At 39.1% G+C, this 19,870-nt stretch overlaps 1 protein-coding gene across 7 annotated transcripts in view; it reads left to right on the forward strand.

Moving 5' to 3' along the window:
• Positions 1–18,813, forward strand: part of USP18 (ubiquitin specific peptidase 18) — a 32,781-nt gene extending 13,968 nt beyond the window's left edge. For 3 of the 7 annotated variants that reach the window (XM_036758447.1, XM_036758446.1, XM_036758448.1), the window contains 10 exons: positions 677–802; positions 3,915–4,011; positions 6,977–7,122; positions 7,744–7,823; positions 8,416–8,562; positions 14,815–14,910; positions 15,542–15,712; positions 17,023–17,171; positions 17,709–17,758; positions 18,576–18,813. In XM_036758447.1, coding sequence (XP_036614342.1) covers positions 745–802; positions 3,915–4,011; positions 6,977–7,122; positions 7,744–7,823; positions 8,416–8,562; positions 14,815–14,910; positions 15,542–15,712; positions 17,023–17,171; positions 17,709–17,758; positions 18,576–18,721 — 1,140 coding nt within the window. In that variant the 5' untranslated portion in view covers positions 677–744 and the 3' untranslated portion in view covers positions 18,722–18,813. Of the gene's footprint in view, positions 1–676; positions 803–3,914; positions 4,057–6,976; positions 7,123–7,743; positions 7,824–8,415; positions 8,563–14,814; positions 14,911–15,541; positions 15,713–17,022; positions 17,172–17,708; positions 17,759–18,575 lie in introns of those variants that run through there. The other 4 variants (XM_036758449.1, XM_036758450.1, XM_036758452.1 and 1 more) reach the window with 4 other exon arrangements.
• The last annotated feature ends 1,057 nt before the right edge of the window (positions 18,814–19,870 follow it).

The raw sequence follows: 19,870 nt of genomic DNA on the forward strand, positions 1-19,870 counted from the left end.
GTCACTTTCACCTAATGGCCAATACCTTGTAATGTTATTAGAAATAATAATACCTAGCATTTATATAGCACTTTAAGGTTCGAAAAGCCCTTTACATATATCTCATTTTATCCTCACAACAACCCTATTATTATCTCCTTAAAGCAGATAGAGTTAAGTGGTAAGTGTCTGAAGCTGGATTTTAACTCAGGTCTTCCTGATTCGAGGTCCAGAAGTCTATCCCTTATACAACCTAGCTGGATGTTTATACCCTATTTGGGTAACATTTATACCAGGTTATAAGATTGTTTAGAAAAACTTCTTCATTTGATCAGAAGTTGCCCTGATCTACCTCCCTTATATTTATATTAATTGCATTAGTCATTCAGCTCTATATTTTTATGAGCTGTCTAGGATTTGGCTAAGGTTTATCAGTTTCAGAACTTAATTTTTAAAAATTGGTTCCATCATTAGCTGGTCATGACAGGAGATCATGTTATTAGGGCTTGCCTCCTCATTCCTACCCCACTCGTTATACCTGGTTTATGTTTTACAGAGGTAGTGACATTGGGGGCTCCTACAAACTATACTCCATGGTTAGTGCCTATCTTTGTATTAAGGAGAGGCTTGTAGTATGGTGCTTTGGGAGCTACACCTGAAGGTCATTAATGGGCAAGGTATTTTACCTTTTGAATAGAACCTGAGAAGCAGAACCAGTGGAATCTTTGAACTTGGAGTCAAATTCTTTTGGGATAAAGGACTACCATGAAAAAGAAGATGGAGCAGCTAAGATACCTCTGCAGTGCTGGAGATAGCCATAAAGGTTATTATTCCTATTCATTTTTCTCCCTCCTTGTTTACATGAGAACAAGCATGGGCTTTCAATAAAGTTCTCATGATTTGAATAACTGGTGATCAATAATTTGGCATCTCTCATTCCCCTAATATTTTTCACTTTATTAGTCTTCTCTTTCCTGTTGACCCCATGTGAAGCCCTTTGACTTAGGAATGGTGAAATGAATGAATGGTGATCTCCTTAATAACCATCAAGGAATATAGAATGTGCTGATCTCAAGGTCATGTAAAAAGGGAAAGAGTTTAGAATCAAAGATCATTAGAGCTGGAAGTGTTCTTGGAGAGGATTAGTTACAACCTTTTTATTTTATAAGTGAGGAAAACAGGGCTGGGAGAGGTTTAGTATCTTTCCCAGTCATACAGTTCGTTAGTTGTGGGGAGCCAGCTATATCCTGGTTACTGTTTAGGCCTCATTAGACCTCTGCAAAGCAGCCTCTTAGATCTCTGCATGGCAGGATCACTCGAGGATAGGTCTATGTACAGCAAAGGCCATTTTTAGGGTAAGAAGATGTGGTAAATAAAACCCGCCTTTGTAGCTGATTATCCACATGGGAAAGAACAGAAATGTTTCAATATGATTATCTACATGGGAAAGAACAGAAATGTTTGAATTTGGTTAGCCAGCAGGAGACTGGTGTCTCATTCCCAGGAATAAGGAGATAAAAATATTAACCAATGCTCCATTGTACTCTTCTGAGAAGTCAGGACGACTCAGCAATTAATCCGTATAAAATACTGTCAGTAACTCCATTAAAATCAGTCTATAGCCCGACTGTATTACTTGCCTAGCCCCATGTTTGTGTCTTTTTTGTGTCAATTACTTCATCATATACTCACAGTTAGTGGTAGATTCAAGATGGTGTTCAGAATCCTCATCCATCACTCTTTGTGGCTCAACATATTGCCTGCCTCTACATTTTATGAGATAGTAAGTCAGAGAGCTCCTGGGATTCTAAGATTTTAGAAAATCAAGTCCTCTCTGTTTACAACGAGTTTAGGATAGGAAGAGTCACCAGGAGGCTGAGATAATATTAGTAAAGACCTTAGTACAGTGCCTGGCTCCTAGTAGGTGCTGTATAAATCCTAGCTAATTGACGTTGCTGTTACTATCCTAACATCTTTTCTCCCTGTGATATGTTATTCCATGTGAAGACTGGCTTGAAGAGTCTAGCAAGGTAAATGTTCCTTTTTCTGGTACCCTCATATAGCTCCCATGGTAGATAATACAGAAACAGAGCTTGTCATTCATTGGAGCTCTCCCATCTTTCTGTCCCTTTCTCCTCTCTTTCAGGAACCACCTAACTCTCTTTCATATTGCTGCTTTTCTTTTATCCTAGAGAAAAGTGAGGTGTTAAATTAGTCAGGGTTTAGGTTTTAGGGATAGTCTTTCTTCCTGAATGCTTGCTATTTGCAAAACACCAGTGGCAATATAAAAATCTGTAAAATATAGCTCTTGCCTTCAAGGGAGAATAAGACATGTTCCGTGAGTTGCCTAAATAGGTTTTTTTTAAATACCAGATCTCAAAATATAATCATTAAAATGATTTGGTATTAATTTAAAAGGAGGGAGAGGTCAATCAGTGGAATAGATCAGATAATCAACATATAGAGGCAACCAAACACACTAGCACAGTGTTCAATAAAACCAAAATAACCTTGTTATTGGGGGAAGGACTCATTATTTGAGAAAAAATACTGGGAAAACTGTATAGTAGTGAAGTAGAAATTAGGCCAATACCCTGTACCATATATTACAATTAGGTTCAAATGGATACACAACATATATAAAAAACCACATCATAAACAAATTAGAGGAGCAAGGAAATCACCTTTTGGTTCCATGGATAGTGGAAGAATTCAGGATTAAATAAAGAGGATCATGAGATAAAATGGAAAACTTTGATTATATAAAATTTAAAAGATTTTTACAGAAAGAAATCTAATGTAGTAAAAGTTAAAAGGGATATAGGTAAATGGGAAAAATTTTTGTAAGTTTCTCTACTAAAAGTCTCCTTCCCAAAATACATATAGAAATGATTCAAATTTCTAAGACTAAAAGCCATCCCCAATAGAAAAAAGAATGTAAACAGATAGTTTTTTAAAAAATTCAAACTATCAACAAATTGTGGTATATGTATATGAAGGAGCATTATGGACATTTTCAGAAGTAACTGATACCTACATTTAAGGCAGGTTGTGATCCCATTTGTTTTACCCAAAGTTTGGCCTGTTTTGTTCTATTCCTGAGGTAAGAATGGCAAAAGAGGTAGGGAGACACAGCCTAAGTCCAATAAATCCGATCCAATAAACATTTATTAAGTGCCTAGTATGTGCCAGGCACTGAGCTAAATGATGGTGATATGATCAATAAAAAGGAAAGCCCCTGACCTCAGGGAGCTTCCAACCAAATAGGGGGAGACAGAACACAAAAGGAGGCAGGAAAGCAGGATGAGTGTGGAAATATTAGAGGATAATCATCATGGGGGCATCTTGTCCTGTGGAGCTGAAACCAGGCAGAGCAACACATTCCCAAAGTCCAGTTTCTGCCCTCTACAAAGGAAGGCGTTGGGAGGAGTTTGGTACTCCACCATCCAGTCCTCCAGCCCGAGGGAAGAGGCTGAGAGAGGTAGTATCTTTCAAGGTTTGAGTGAGCAGCATGGTGATGAGATTAGAGGTGACCAGTTTAACCTTGGAGATAACTTGTCTAGCTGATGCAGAGTGGAATGTCCAGCTATGTATGACCTGCCTCATTTTCCCTATAAACATCCTTTTTCTTTCTCCCTTGTTCTCCTAGCAATTATTTTTTTGCACACTTCATTAAGCTGTTAATCCCATGTTCCTTGTGATATCTCTCCTCTCACTGTTACTTAACTTTTCATGTGTTTATGATTTTTACCCTCCACTTGACTGCAAAGTCCCCAAAGCTTAAATTATTTCTTTCACCTCAGTTGTCCCCTTTACAGTGTGTAGTAGCCTCCTGTGTGCAGTTAGTGCTCAATAAATACTTGTGGATTTGAATGAATCCCTTCATGCTCTGATCTTGATGATTTTTATTCTTTTCGGTCTCTGCCATGTTTCAGGCCCTGTTGGTTTGTACAACATTGGACAGACTTGTTGCCTCAACTCTTTGCTCCAAGTCTTCATTATGAACCTGAATTTCACCAAAATCTTGAAGAAGTGAGTCCTTTTCTTGAGTAGTTCATCAGCCTTTGGCTGAGAATGGTAAATTATAAATTTGTATTTTGTTTTATGTTTACAGGAACATTTCAGTTGTTCATTGTGAGCTGGGGGTCTCCTAAATTAGATAAACATTTATTAAGTATCATGTGTCATGACTGTGTTCAGCCCCAGGGATACAAACACATATCAACAAAACAATGTCTGTCCTCCAGGAGTTTATGCTTGATTGGCCTCTATCCTCATTGCCCAGCTATGTCCTTAAGCTTCTGGAAGAGGGTCCATTCAACCAGAGACCCAGGCACAGAGTGATTCAATGTCTATTTTTTGTATTGTTGATGTCTTTTAGGATAGTAGATTTAAAACTAGAAGGGATGTTAGAGATTATCTAGCCCAAAGTTATACAGGTAGTGAATAATAGGACCAGGATTTTAAGTCAGGGCCACAGACTCCAGATCCATCATTCCTTCTGGTAACTGAATTTCTCAATTTCAAGTACACCCAAATAATCCCCTTGTTTTGCTTCTTTCTTCCAATTATTTGATCCTGTCCCTATTTATGAGTTTGGACTACTCAATTCAATTTACTTCAATTCAACAAACAACAATTAAACATCTATAGATTCTGGGCCTGGCGTCAGGAAGACCTGAGTTCAAATCTAGTCTCAAGCACTTACTGTGTGACCTTGGGCAAGTCACTAAACTTCTATTTACTTCAGTTTCATCATCTGTAAAATGGTGATAATAATAGCACCCACCTCCCAGGGTTGTTGTAAGGACCAAATGAGATAATATTTGTAAAAACTCTTAGTACAGTGCCTGGCACATAGTAGGTGCTATATAAATGCCTGTTCTCTTTTCTTTCCATTTCTTCTTTCCATAACCTGCCCTCCCCTGCTAGGTACTAGAAATACAAAGCCCAAAATAAAATGGACTTGCCCCTTACATTCTACTGGGATAAACAACATGAAGATTGTTAAGAAAATATAAAATAAGTTGTAATAAATAAAATATCAATATAACACAGTCTACTTTGGCCCCCACTGCCTGAAGGCCCAGTGTGATACATTTCACCTCTACATGTAAGGGCAAGCAAAGTGGGACTTTTTACTGTTTTTCTTTTGGAGTGCTTCTCAGCACTAAGGCAATCAAATGCCTTTGATTGAGTCTTGCCTTTATTTGTAGGAAGGCCCATACCTTTTTGCTAATTAGAGGATATTATAATATCACATATAATATAATAATATTTCACACAGCCCTTGAGAGGTGTGAAGCCCTCAGGCCCTGAAAAAGGGTATATATATATATATATATACACACACATATATACATATATACTCTGAGGATAGCCCTTAAGCTAGAACTCTCAGAACTATGGGAGGAAAGGTTTTGCTTTGGGGGCTCACTCACTGGAAGAATGTTGTGTGATTTGATTAGACAAAAATCTGGGTAGCCATTGGAGCCCCCCGCTTTGAAAAACCCAGATGTTGCTGCTTCTCTCTCTAATAACTATGTATTTATTGCTATGGTCAGACAGTTAGAAGCCTGTCTGTTGATTTGTGTTTATTTGCTCTATTTATATAATTTGTTTGTAATTTCTGTTTGTGTTTTCTCTGAAGTTCAGGGTGCTGACTTTTTCCCGTGAACTAAGTGAATGATATATGTATGTTCAATTAAAGTGAGATTGTAAACCCCTTAAAGTTGCTTTCCTTAGAAAAGCAGATCAAAGAACCTGTGCTAGCAGCCCTCCTGTGTGCTAGTGTTATTGCTCTTACACAGCCACAGTAGCAGCAAGTAACATTGCTGTTACACCACCCTAGGGTTCTCTGCCACACTTAAGTGGGTTTGAGGTATATAGACTCTCTGCCTATGGCTCCAACACGCACTGTTTTCCCTCAATTTTAGGTGTACTCTTCCAAACCTCCATTCCATTTAACCACTAATAATCAGGGTGAGGAAATGATTTATCTTTCTCCTTGTTGCATTCTTCTAAATAGATCTCTTCCAGGGACCCTCACAATATGTGGCTCCTCTACTTATTTAGGATCATGGTGCCTAGGGAACTGGAGGAAGGGGAGGAAAGTTTCCTCTAAGAGTCTTTTCTTGATTGCCTCACTATTAATGAATTTCTTTTCATTTTATTGCTATATTGGAGCCTGCCTTTGTTGTTGTTCAGTCATTTCAGTTGTGTCTGATTCATTGTGACCCCATTTAGGGTTTTCTTGGCAAAGATACTGGGGTGGCTTGCCATTTCCAAGCCAGGTTGTCTTACAGATGAGGAAACTGAGGCAAACAGGGCTAAGTGGCTTGCCCAGGGTCACATAGCTAGTAAATATCTGAGGCCAGATTTGAACTCAGGAAGACAAGTCTTCTTGGCTCCAGGCCTGGTACCACCTAGCTGCCCTGGGCTGGCTTAGGAATGTCTTTTAACATGGAGGTTTCCTAGGTTCCCTACCACATGGGTAGCCTCCTTTGATGGGCTGTGTACCTGGAAAGGTTGCTTGTTTGAAACTGGCCAGACTGGGATAGTCTATTTCCTGAAAACTTTTTCCTGCTGTGTCCAGCAGGGAGCCATGAACCAGACCAGTGAAACCATGAAATGAACCATTTCTTTCTTCTGCTTTGTTCTTTTACCCAAATTCTGGGAAATGGGTGTGGGGGTTTTTGTTTCTGTTCTGTATTGTTTTTCATTAGTTCCTAGCTGCTGTGGTGTGATCCTCTAACTCTTGTAGAAAACCTACAGTCTGGCTTACATGAATCTAGCAGAGATCTTGACAATGGCTGTAGGCTCTCAGAATGGCGTTATGGTCCACTCTCATTCTTGGGTTGGCTTTTAGTGTAATAGCAGGGAAGGGTAGGGGGTGGTGATGGTGGTGAGGTGTGTCTGTCACCTTATTGAAAGGGCATTCTTTCGAGCTGATCTGCTCCAGGAACCATCACAATGTGTGAGCCCTCTGCTTTTTCAGTATCACAATGCCTAGGGAACTGGAGGAGCGGAAGAGAAATGTCCCTTGCCAGCTTCTTCTGCTCTTGGAGAAGATGCAAGACAGCCGGTTGAGAGCAGTACGGCCTGTGGAGCTGGTATCCTGCCTGCAAAACTACAATGTTCCATGTAAGGAAGTCATTTATTTATGGTGCTGGTTGGGCCAGAAAGGATGAGGATGGGTGTTTATATGCATGTGTCTAAGGGTGGGTATAAGAGCCATTCAGGGTGATCTGACAATCAAAATTGCTGCATCCAGGATTTGAGGATCTTTGGCTCTGCCATGTTGAGAGACATTAACTCTTAGACTATCTCTGCCAAGAAGAACTACCTTTTCATTGGAAAGGAATAGGAGGAAGGTACCTCTGATTTTATTGGTGTAGGGAGCTCCTAGCTGAGGAGACTTCATCTACCAATACATCTTGGCATCTTCTATGCAACTTAGAGCAGTCTTGGAGAGTTTCTTAGAGTAGTAAGATTTTCCCAGAATCACACAGCCAATGTTTGTCAGAGGTGGGACGTGACCCCAAATCTTCTTGGTTTCAGGGCTAGCTTTCTATCCACTATACCACAGAATAAAAATAATACTAACAGGCAATGGATATTCCAAATAAGTAAAGTGATGGTAAAAGAACACTTATTAGTACTTGTCACCTTGACCAGGTGAATTACATTCTAGATCTTGAAAGAACTGATGTTGTGATTGCTGAATCATTGGTAGCAATAATGCCGTTTTGTCTCCTTTGGCAGTGTTCGTTCCTCATGATGCTGCCCAACTCTTCTTGACCCTCTGGAACTTGATTCAGAGCCAAATTAGAGACTCAGAGCTGGTAAGGACTTAGAATTAAAAAAATTTAAAGTGTTACTTATTCTAGAAGTTAGCAAATAAATATTTATTAAACACCCACTATATCCCAGGCACCATGCTAAGACTGGGGATGTAAAGAAAGGCAAAACACAGTCCTTGCTCTCGAGGAGCTCTTGATAATATGCAAACAACTACACATAAACAAGGTACATAAAGGATAAATTAGAGATAACCCACAGAGGAAAGGCAGTAGAATTAAGGAGGAATGGGAAAGGCTTCCTGTAGAAGGAAAAAGAAGAGAAGGAGGAAAGAGATGGTTTAAAGGCTTAGATAAGTGTCTTGCTCCTTGTAAGTGCTCAACAAAATTTTTATTAAGTGAATGGATGAAAGGCCGTGTGAAATGGCATTTATAGCCATTAAGTGTTGGAGCAAGAAAAACACAGTCCTTGTTTTTTTAGAAGCTTATCATTTTAATTGGGGGTAAGGGAGGAGATAAAGGAAGCCAAAAATTAAGGGAAATGTTTGAGAAGAAGAAGTAAAGGGTAGAAATAGAGAAGATAAGCAATTCCAGTTATTGTTTGAGCCTCTGCTAAGATGTCTCTTTCTTTTTGCAGTCAGAGAGGCTGAAGACCTTGTATACTTTCACAATACAGGAGTCCCTGGTTTGTCTGGACTGCAATGTGATGAGTCACAGGGATAGCAACATGTTGATGCTTTCTCTCCCTCTTTTTGATATGGACTCACAACCTCTGAAAACCCTGGTTAGTGTTTTTTCTTGGATAGTTTTCTGTTCTGACTTTGGCATGGCTAACATCCTGTGTTCCTATTGATTATCCCTGTACTCTTTAGGTAAGTCAAATAATTTAAGAAGAGATTTTAAGATTCTTGGAGAAACCAGAAGAGACTTTTGAGAGGCCATCTCATCTATCCTCTTAAAAATCTTTTAAAAGAACTCTAATCAAATTAGTGACTCCCTTAGGGACTTTCTTAGTATCCAGCAAACTTTACTGTCAGGAGATGCCTCACTTGTATCTATTTCATATCTCATGACTCTAAAGCTTTTTTTCTGGTTTGATCCTCACTAGAAATATAGAACAAGGTGGTTGTCTTCTTCTTTTTTGGAACAGTTACTATGTTTTAAGATTTATTCAGATACCTCTTAGCCTTCTCTTCTGCAGGCTCAACTCATTCGAGTTCCATTTCTTCCTTGTAGGTCTATCATCATCATTTTTCCTAGGCTTGTCTTACTTTAGGCTTCAGGGCTGTGCTTGGGGTAAAATGTGCATAGCTTCCCATGGTAGCATTTCCTACTTGTGAGACTATGTCTTGATAGTACTAGATGCGGCTGAGCTTGGAAAATCTGGGTTATTCATTTAGACTTTGGGTATCCTTGGTAACTACCAGCTTAGATTTATATAGGGGGATGGCTTTCCATTTCGGTATGCCTCTTTTTCATTTGTTTATACACATTACTAAGTTTTCCAGGATTCTCCTATTAGATTTGGCTAAACTGTTTGCTTTTTAAATCATTCCTTGATTAGTTTTCCTTTTTTTGTCATTACCTTTAATCTCCAACTTTCTTCTTCCCTTCCAATTCCTTTCTTCCCCTGATACAAATCCCTTATGTCTGTTCTTTCGCATTCCTTATTTTAAAAATCATGGTTGATTGGCTGAGCACCAACACCGTACTCATTGTTGTATAAGGAATGATAATGATTTATATTTATGTTGGGTCATCGTAGAGCTAAGACTGGAAAGAACCCCAGAGACCATCTAGTCCAAGCCCTTCTTTGAGGCCCAGGCACTTTAGGTGACCTTCCTCATCACTCAGGGAGTAATCAAGATAAGTGGGATTTGATCTTTCTTCTCTACCATGCGCTCCCATCATTTACACGAGTTCATTAGTCTTGAGGAAGAGATAAATGCTTCCTTGTTCCCATTTGTAAAATGAGGAAGCTGAAACTCAGCTTGTTCAACTTTTTTAAGGTGGCAAAACCAGTAAGTAGAGGAGGCAGGGATTGAATCCAGGTCTTCTGGCTTTAAGTCTGGTGTTCTTTTGTGTACCATGTTGGGAATGAAAGTATTAGACATAATTCCTGATAATTTTTTTTTGGAGGGGAGGGCAATTGGGGTTAAGTGACTAGCCCAAGGTCACATAGCTAGTAAGTGGGTCAAGTGTCTGAGGCCAGATTTGAACTGAAGTCCTCCTGACTCCAGAGCCGGTGCTCTACTCACTGTACCACCTAGCGGCCCCCATAATTCCTGATTATTAAAGGAGGGGAGCAAGGGAGACAAAATAAACACATGTGAAATGAACACATCCAAGAATGGACATGTAGTTGCTACTCTATGTAGTACAGACTGGCTTTCTTAGAAAGCTATTTTTTTTTTGGCTGAAACTTTACAGCTCAGAGAAGACCATTTCCATTTTTGGAAAGCCTTTTTTTTTTTTGAGACCACAGTAGGACAAGCCAAGTATCAAACGAGGACAATGCTACTGGCTTCAAAGGCACATAGCTCTCTGTTCCCTTCCTAGAATCATTGTAAATCTTGAGTGCCTTTCTTCCTTGTTTTCAAATATAGGGTCAGAGAGAACTGGAAGGGGTTTGGATTAGGCTCCTTGAAATGGCCCCTATAATGGACTGGAAAATTCCTTTGAGGATCCCCATATTATAGAATGTCTTTACAATGCAGAGGTAACCATCTAAAATATATCCATATTCATTTGAAAAAAATTATTGATAACTTTGAGAAAATTTAAAAAATTATAAACTTGAAAAACATCAAGAAATATTTATATTTTCACATGTAAATGAAACAAAAAAATTGTATGACTTTGTCCTCACAGCTTGTTTTTGAAGGTATATATTAAATTTAACAGAATAGTACCAGTCAGATGACAAATATTTATTAAGTATCTATTATGTGCCAGGCACTGTGCTAAGTTCTAGGGATACAAAGAAAGGTAAACTGCAGTCCCTGCTCTTAAGGAGCTTACAGTCTACCATTAGGAGACAATATGTGAACAGCTATGTACAAATGAGCTATATATAGGATAAATTGGAGGTAATCCACAGAGGGAAGGCACTAGCATTAACATGGATCTAGAAAAGCTTCTTGTAGAAGGTAGGATTTTATGTGAGACTTGGAGGCCAGCAGGTGGAGATTAGGAGAAAGATTACCCCAGGCATAGGGGACAGCATGCAACAATGCCCTGAGAAGGGAGATGGAGTGTCTTGTGTGAGGAATAGTAAGGAGGCCAGTGTCATCAGTACGTGGAGGAGGGAGGGATGGTATAAAGTATACTTGCGCAACTTGGCAGTAGATAGGGGTCAAAATTAAAATAGGCTAAACTTCTTTGAACTGTAGATATGTTTTTAGTGATGCAATTTCCAAGTAAAGGTATAATTAATGATTAAACTATTTTGCAAATAAAATTATATTTAAAAAGAGAAATTTCAATTAATATTAATTAATTACACCTATTACTTATGATTTTTATTTATCATAAAATCACATTAATATTAAAAAATTACTTTGCTAAGCAGTACAAGTTTTAATATGTTTTTCAGGTTTTCTTACTGTTTAGTTTTTAGTTTAGTTAATTATTTTTAGTTTAGTTAATTCCCATTTAGTTAGTGGAAAGTATTACACTTCTTGTCAACAATCAGTTTATCTTTAACTACTCTTTGATGCATGGTCATACAGGACAAACTTACATTCTCAAAAACACTTTTTTTTTGATCAGGACATAATCCAGATGCTGCAATCAGAAAACACTTCTTTATGAAGTCACCTTCAGTAAAAGACTTCCCAGCAGCATCAATTTCTTTAGGAATCTGAAAACTAACCTTAATAGCTGCCTCATTTTCTGAATTTACTTTCTTGAAAAATTGTTGTTCCCCACTGAGATTTCTCAACAATTTAGATGCTTTAATTTGTTTTTCATTGGTGTCCAATTTGCTTAAGTCAGAATGTTTTGATTCAAAATAGCAACAAAGATCGTATTCCTTCGGAACAGCTATTACTTCTCAACACACAAAGTGCAATATTTTGTCTCTTGTGTAAGCAAACAACTATCTATTTGTCCACTCTGGATTATCACTTTATGTTCTGTTTTGATCTTCTGTTTTTTTTTAATCACTGATTTTAGAAAATCGCCCCCAAAACTTTAATGTTAGAACCAAAATATCTCCACAGCAACTGCTCACACATAAAGAAATACTGAACTGAGTGTCTGACCTTGGAGGGAGTGCCAGACACTCATGTAACTTGGAGGGTGGCCGTGCAAGGAGGGAGGGGTAGAAGACCTTGTGCTATAGCTGGTCTTTTCATCAGAAATGCTTGAAAGTTTTCTATTCTATTGAAGATACATTTTTTTCTCTTTGTAGGATTATAGTCAGGTTTTTTTTTTTTTTGGGCAGGGCAATTGGGGTTAAGTGACTTGCCCAAGGTCACACAACTAGTACATGTGTTAAGTGTCTGAGGCTGGTGAGGTCCTCCTGACTCCAGGGCCGGTGCTCTACTCACTGCGCCACCTAGCTGCCCCTATAGTCAGTTTTTGAGAGTAAGTGATTTTTGATTGTAAACAGAAGTGTGCTGAAGCCAGCACTTGAGAGTGCTTAAATTTTCAGCATGAGCATTTATACCACAGAAATGATTAAATGGTACAAATTAGGGCTTGGTTTATTGCTATCTTGATTGTCTAGATTTATGCAATTGATGGAAAGAATGCAAATTTAAGTTAAAAGTGTGTCATATGTGCATTTTTTTCAGAGACCCAAATGTTAAACATTTACCAGCATACCCCTGGTTGTATTTATCATATTCCAAGATTTTCTTTCCTCTAAATTAGTTGCAGCATAGTCTTTCTGATCTTTACTGTGGTTCCTTGCTCCTTGATCATTTTTTTTTCTGGCTTCTTGCCAGTATATTTGACCTGAAACTTCTGGATTTTGGCTATGATATGCCTGTTTTTCAATTTGGGTTTTCCTTCATGAAGGGGTCAGTAATTTAGTTCTATTTCATGTGCCATCTGGTTTTACTAGATCTGGGCAGTTTCCTTTTATGATTTTTGAAACATGGTATCCAGGTCATTTATTTAGTTATGATTTTTAGGGAGACCAATAATGCCTAAATTATCTTTCCTCAACTTGTTTTTTAGGTCAGTTTTTCTTAGGTCAGTTTTTTAGGTCAGTCGTTTTTGATAGTTGATACTTGTATGCTTCGCTATTGTTTTTAGTCTTTGTACTTTGTTCTAATGTTTCTAGTTAACTCATGGAGTCAATGAATTCTGTTCTCTCCGTTCTATTTTTCAAAAGCTTTACTACTTGGTTAAGGTTTTCCATCTTCTGTTTTAAGATATTTATTCTTTTAATTTTTTTCCTTGAGATTGAATTTCATTTTTAAAATGAATTTTAATTTCTTATGCCTACTGTTAGAGTTCTTATGGACAAACCATTTTGTACTTGTGGACAAGCTCTAGTTTTTTTTGAAGTTTTTTTTTCTGGGTTTACATATTGGATTTCTTCTAACCTATAATACCATAATATCACATTACTATAACATTTTTTCATTGTGTCTGGAGCTTTTGGTTTTGTTTTATTTACTCATATCACTAACCTCAGTTCCTGTACTAGGACTTTTGCGTGTAGTTAGAAAGCTCTTCTTGGCATTATCTCTTCACTATCCTGGATACCAGTGACCCTGAAGTTCTGAATAGCAGAACTGGGACTGGGTCCCAACCTCTGCTACAATCTTGGACTTTTGCCTTTGTCTCGGTGACTCAATATGGATGATGGCCTTGGCCTTATCTTTGTTTCTTTCTTCTTGCATGAGCCTCAACCAAGGATCTTAGTTCTGTGCCCTGCTGTGGCCCTAATAGGTCCCAATCAGATTTCAGAGATAATGCTTGTCTTAGGTATAATACAAGGCCTATACACCTGGTGCTGAGCTGTCCCTCTCTCCTGCTTCAGCTTGACCTTTTTTGAGGCTTATTGATGCTCAGCCCTATCTCCCTGCATAGTGACCTGCGGGGGTTGGCTTTGACCAGTACAGTCTCTTTGACAGGCCAGGGCTAAGATCTCATTGCCTTCAGGCTCTATGGATGGGAGTTCATTCTGGTTTCTACCTCCCATAGCATATCCCCTCTTCTAGAAGCTGCAGACTTCTGGCTATCTCTTGTCTAGATCTGGAGTAAATTGAGGAGCTTATTGGCATTTTCGTTTAGTCATCTTAATCATTGTTTAATCAGGTGCCCACTTAGATATTTGCTGAGGTATTTATGGGTGATCTGGGTTCTTCTAGGACATCCCATGTCACCATCTTAACAAGAAGTCAGTATCTTTTATTTTTCACTGACTCCACTTCAAAATATATCTTCCCTCTCTCCTACTAAATAAAAAAGAAAGAAAAAAGCAATTTAGTACAATTAACCAATGTGTCAATCAAGTCTGATCATGTGTATGCATTGTTCCATACTCACAGTCCCCACCTCTTAAACAAGGTAGAGAGGTGAATTTTCTTATCTATTTTTAAGGTCAAGCTTGGTTTTTAACACTATACAGTGTTCAGACTCAATGTTTTGTTCTTTCCATTTACTTTTTCAGTGTGTATATTGTTCTCCTGGTTGTTACTTTGCTCTCTTTTAGTTCATATGTCTTCCCATGCTTCTCCAAATTCTTCGTATTTATCAATTCTGATGGTGCAGTAATATTCTATTATATTCATGTACCTCAATTTGTTCTGCCTTTTCCCACCTCGTAGACATCTCATTTTTCCCCTCTACTTTTTTTTACTACTACACAAAGGGGAACCCAGAATGTGGTGGCATTAGGAGAGGATTCTCACCTTCCCTTAGCCCTCAAAGCAGAGCTCCTTGGTAAATACCTCAGGTTGGAGTTGAGGGGGCTGGGCAGTTGTGAAAAAGAAGAGGAGAAACCTGATGAGATAGAAGCCAAGACTGGTAAGGTACTTGTCTGACATCGTGTTTCCCTTTGTTTCTTCTGAGACAGGAGGATTCCCTACATTGTTTTTTCCAGCCCAAGAAGTTGTCAGACAAAGACAAGTGTTTCTGTGAAAAATGTGGGAAGATAACCTGTTGGCAACAGGTAATTAACCCTGTGTGAGGGTCTGCCTCCTTCCACTAGACTTTTTGTTATTCCAATGTTGGCCTTGTTGGCATTTTAGGATGTTCCTGGCTGAAGTAGAGTTTCCCTGTAATCTCTGCAGATCCTTGAATTCATTCCATCTTGGGCCCCTGGACCCTGGCTTGAGTCTGAACCCATGATAGGGGATAATGTCAATATCAAAATTGAAACAGGGATTTTGACAATTGTCACCACAGTTCATCAGAGCACTTCACTCTCAAAAGAAAGGAATGTTAAAAGGGAAGAAGGGGGGAACAATGAAGGACAATCTCTTCAAGGCTGGACTACTTCCATTAGATGTACTGGACAAATTCCAACTATGACCAGAAAATAATTGAATTTATTTAGTGGGGTAGAACTTTTAGTGTGGCAAGGTAATTACTGATCTTTCCTAAAATGCAAAAAGTACAGGCTAGCTTGTTGACAACTGGGTAGATGTCCCATTGCTCCAATCCTGATTCTTCCTCCTAGGGTAAATCAGTGGAATGAAAGCCAACATTCTCATGCTGGACTGACTTTTCATCCTAGTATCTTTCTTCCTCTAATAGTATGGATTTTAACTCTTCTTAGTCTTCATGTTTCTACTTTTCAGACCCTAAAGGTAGGCAGCTTGCCCCCAACGCTGACATTACACCTTATGCGGTTCTCCGCCAAGAATTTCTCAAGGACTCAGAAGGTCATCCACCCGTTAAGTTTTCCCCAAAGCCTGGATTTCAGTCAGGTCCTTCCAGCGGAACAAGAATTGTGGGACTCTGAAGGACAGGTAGGAGATACTGCTAACCCCAGTCAGAGAAGTGTTTCTTTTCTCCTGTTCATTTGAGTCTCTGGATTGAAGAACCCTGAAGATCTAGAAGCCTGTTAGAAAAGAAATGACCCACCCTGTCAGAGGGGACACCTTTGAGCATCTACCTTGGTCTATATTTGCATCCTCTCTATCCTAGTCAGTAATAATGGTCTCTGTTTGGGGAAGGGGAAGGGAATAAGCATTAAACAACTACTATGTGCCAGGCACTGTGCTAAATATTTAACAAATATTATCTCATTTGATCCTCACAACAACCCTGCAAGGTCAGTGCTATTATGACCCCCATTTTATAGTTGAAGATGCTGAGGGAGACAGGAGTTAAGTGACTTGTCAAGAGTCACAGAGCTATTAAGTGTCTGAGGTTGGATTTGAACTCAAGTTTTCCTAACTCCAGGCCCAGAAGTCTGTGCACTATGGCACCACCTAGCTGCTTGTAGTACTTAGGACAGGCAGTGACCAAAAAAACCTGTTGACTGCTTGCTATTATTTGTGGATTCATATCTTGCAATTAATAAGCTCTTCAATTGGTGTTAGTGCATTTGTATGTAGGAAGAATTTCTCCTTCTCAATCCCGTTCCCTCTAAGCTCTACTGCCTCTAGGAAGATCACTCCATCTCTTTGAGGAAGATGATTATAGAGACACAGTTTTAGAACTGGTATGCACCTCTGAGATCATCTAACCTATCCAACACTGTTTTACAGATGAGGAGAAACTGATATCTCCAGAAGTTAAGTGACTTGCCTAAGGTCATGCAGATAGTAAGAGGCAGAACCAGGACTTGAACTCAGGTTGTCTGACTCTAAACTTAAAACTCTTTCCACTATAGATATGCCTGACTGGTACAGGAATCATGGATACAACTAGAAACAGTGAAAATGTGTTGTTTTTAAAGGGACTGGAACTTTAAGTAACTACAGCTATCTCCTAGTCCCAGGCTCCTTAACAGCAGAATATTAACAACAGCAATAGGTAGCTAATATTTATGTAGCGCTTTAAGGTTTGGGTCAATTATTTATATACTTTTACTATATTACTTATAAGGGGCTTTATATATATATACATATAAATCAAACATATATATGAAACAGATCTCATTTTATCCTCATTATAATGCTAGGAGAGAAGTGCTATCATTACCTCTTTGAAGCACATAGCGTAAATAGACAGGCTGATTCTTACAAATCATACAGCCCTTCTATATCCCCTATAGACCGTTGCCTAAAGTGTCGTGGGGGTTCTTCACTGTGTTTTGTTTCCTTCTTCCCAGCAGTATAGACTTTTTGCTGTGGTTGCTCACATGGGGACAGCCAGCTACGGACATTACTGCGCTTATATCTGTAATCCTGACGATGGCAGATGGTTCTGCTTTAATGACTCCAATGTCTGCTGGGTGAGGAATCTGGCTTCTTACACTAGGTCAACCACACTTTCAGAACATCCATACCACTTTAACTGGAATTAGAACATACTAATGGAACAGAACCAGTATCAGGGTTCATGACACCAAAAATGTTTTGGGTCTGCTTTTTGGAATTTGGAGGGGTCTGTTTTGTGGTTTGTGAGTCTTTCAAAGTTAGAGTCTCTAGACCACTCCCTCAGAAAGGCTCCTCTGCTGGATTTATCTGTTAGAGGCCATTTCCAAAGATTTGAAGATCTGTATTCATTGTCCCTGAACTTTGACGCATTTGGCGGGAGCATCAGGATGTCAGAAGAAACTATGACAAAGAACCGTGTTATATGAATACTAACTGAAGTTAAGGACCACAGACTCAGATATATGATAAACAGACTAAGCAAACTTCTATATAGACAGAGTCAGGAAGGCTTTGCAGAAAAAACATCCCATCATTAGATGTTCCAGGGTCTTGGGATCATTAATGGTGAATAAGGTAGGGCCATGCTTTGGGCATTTAATAGATATTGACCATTTGACTTTATCTCTCTGTATTGTAGGCAACATGGGAAGATATCAAAAGGACTTATGGGAACTATTATTTATATTGGTAAGAGATATTTGTTTCATCAATTGTACAAAAAGACTTGAGATTCCATATGGCCCTTAGTGTTAACAGTGTCATGAGTTTTTTGAGCAACAACTGGCCTGGGAACCTTATTCACTAATCTATTCCTTCCTTTTCATGTATTATAAAAAGTTGACAAGGGGCAGCTAGCTGGAGCAGTGAGTAGAGCACCAGCCCTGGAGTCAGGAGGACCTGAGTTCAAATCTGGCCTCAGACACTTGACACACTCACTAGCTGTGTGACCTTGGGCAAGTCACTTAACCCCAATTGCCTCGCCTTCCCCCCTCTGAAAAAAAAAGTTGACAAAAGAAAACTCAGATAATGAATTGTAGTTGCCAATTTACTATGTTAACAAAACATTGCCAAACATTGTCCTACTAGCTGTCTCTCTTCTATTAGCTGGCCATGTAATTCAAAAGGTGATTTATTATATATACTAAAAGCTTCTCTATACTTTATATCCTAGGGTAGAAAATATTCCTTATCATTCAGGCACCAGATAAATTTTTGGGTGTCCATTGTAGGGAATGGATATGAAGGAATAATTTAACATTGAAATGGGAGGGATAGCTATTTTTTGGAAGGGTTCTGGATTTTTAGGGGTGCTATTTTAGATGCAGGCTATATTGCCAAAGAAGGCAAAAGAACAGGAGAGAAGAAAATACTCCTTTGATTGGTGTATTAGCAAGGACCATAAAAATAATGCCTAGGAAATGGCTTGATACTAGCACTAGACTATCCCTTCCAAACTCTTGTATTAACTGATTAAGTTTTTTTTTCCTCTATTCCTCCTTCTTAGGGGAGAAACAGCCTATCTCCTGGTTTACAAGAAGATTGAGAGCCAGTTGGCACCTCCATGACTGTCAGATAACACCAGAGTCCTTTTCTACCTTTAAAATATGTTGCCTTTTAAAAAAGGATTCTTGGCGTCTTTGCTATTTATAAGGCAATCATTTCCATGTGTAGTTCCAAGAGAACTCAATCTTGGTTTGTACTTACATAATTAAGTTTATTATAAAGCACAGCTATTTCTCAAACTTCCTTGAACTTGGTATTTCTTCCTTTCTTCCCTCCTGCCTTTCTTTCCTGCCTTCCTCAGCATTCCTGCCTTCCACAAATATCCATTGAACACTACTACATGAAAGGCACTGTGCTAGGTGATATGATAAACACACACAGTTCTTGTCCTTAAGAAACTTAAAAAAGATATTGTCAACAGTCAATCACAACTTCAGGAAACTTCTGTGAAAAGGAGGTTTATTACAAGAGGAATGAACATGCATGTGGAACCCAAAGAGTTTACAATCCATACAGAAGTTTGCATATTTATTATAGTCCAGTAAAGGGAGGAGGAGGAAACACAAATCTCCACCTAAAGGGGTGTGGCATGGGAGGGGTAAAGGTGGGAAAAGGACAAAACTTCTGCTGAAGGGGAGGAGCACGGTGATGGCAAAAGCAGCATTCTTTTCCTTGGGAGCTTCCAGACCTTGAAGATAGGAGAGTCTGCTGATCTACAAGGGTTCCAGCTGCACAAGCAGTTTCTCAGCCCAGTGCAGACTGACTGCTGCCTGTCTCGACTCCCAAGGATACACAGGGAATCCAGCTTGGGGTGCAAACAACAAATTGTTTCAGCTCAGGGGTGCCTTTGTCCTTGACACATTCAGGGCCTCCTGCATACTTTGGGTCCATTGTTTCTGGAACATATGGCAACTCAAAAAGGCAAGTTCTGGGGGACCCCTTAATATTCCTTAACAATACATACATCCCATCTTAGTGATGTCCCCTGTGGGAATTTTGCCACTTGTGCGATTCTTTTCTTTCTACCAGGATCAACCACATTTTAGACCCAGTGCTTTGGAGTCCATTCCTCACTCCAGAGGACTTAACTTACTCAGCTTTGGGACTCTGCTCCTAATTATTGGGTGACTGACTGAAAACTCACCTCAACCCACTATGTGTAGTTAGTTCCTGTCATGCTTCACATCTCATTCAGCAATCCACCAGGACTCCAGGGTCTATGCAGGGCCTTGCTCTTGACTTGGGAATAATAATCAAATTGATGCTACCATTGCATCTGGAAAATGTTTGACAATT

Source organism: Trichosurus vulpecula, chromosome 5 (genome assembly GCF_011100635.1).
Source record: "Trichosurus vulpecula isolate mTriVul1 chromosome 5, mTriVul1.pri, whole genome shotgun sequence".
In the NCBI taxonomy this organism is placed as follows: Eukaryota; Metazoa; Chordata; class Mammalia; order Diprotodontia; family Phalangeridae; genus Trichosurus; species Trichosurus vulpecula.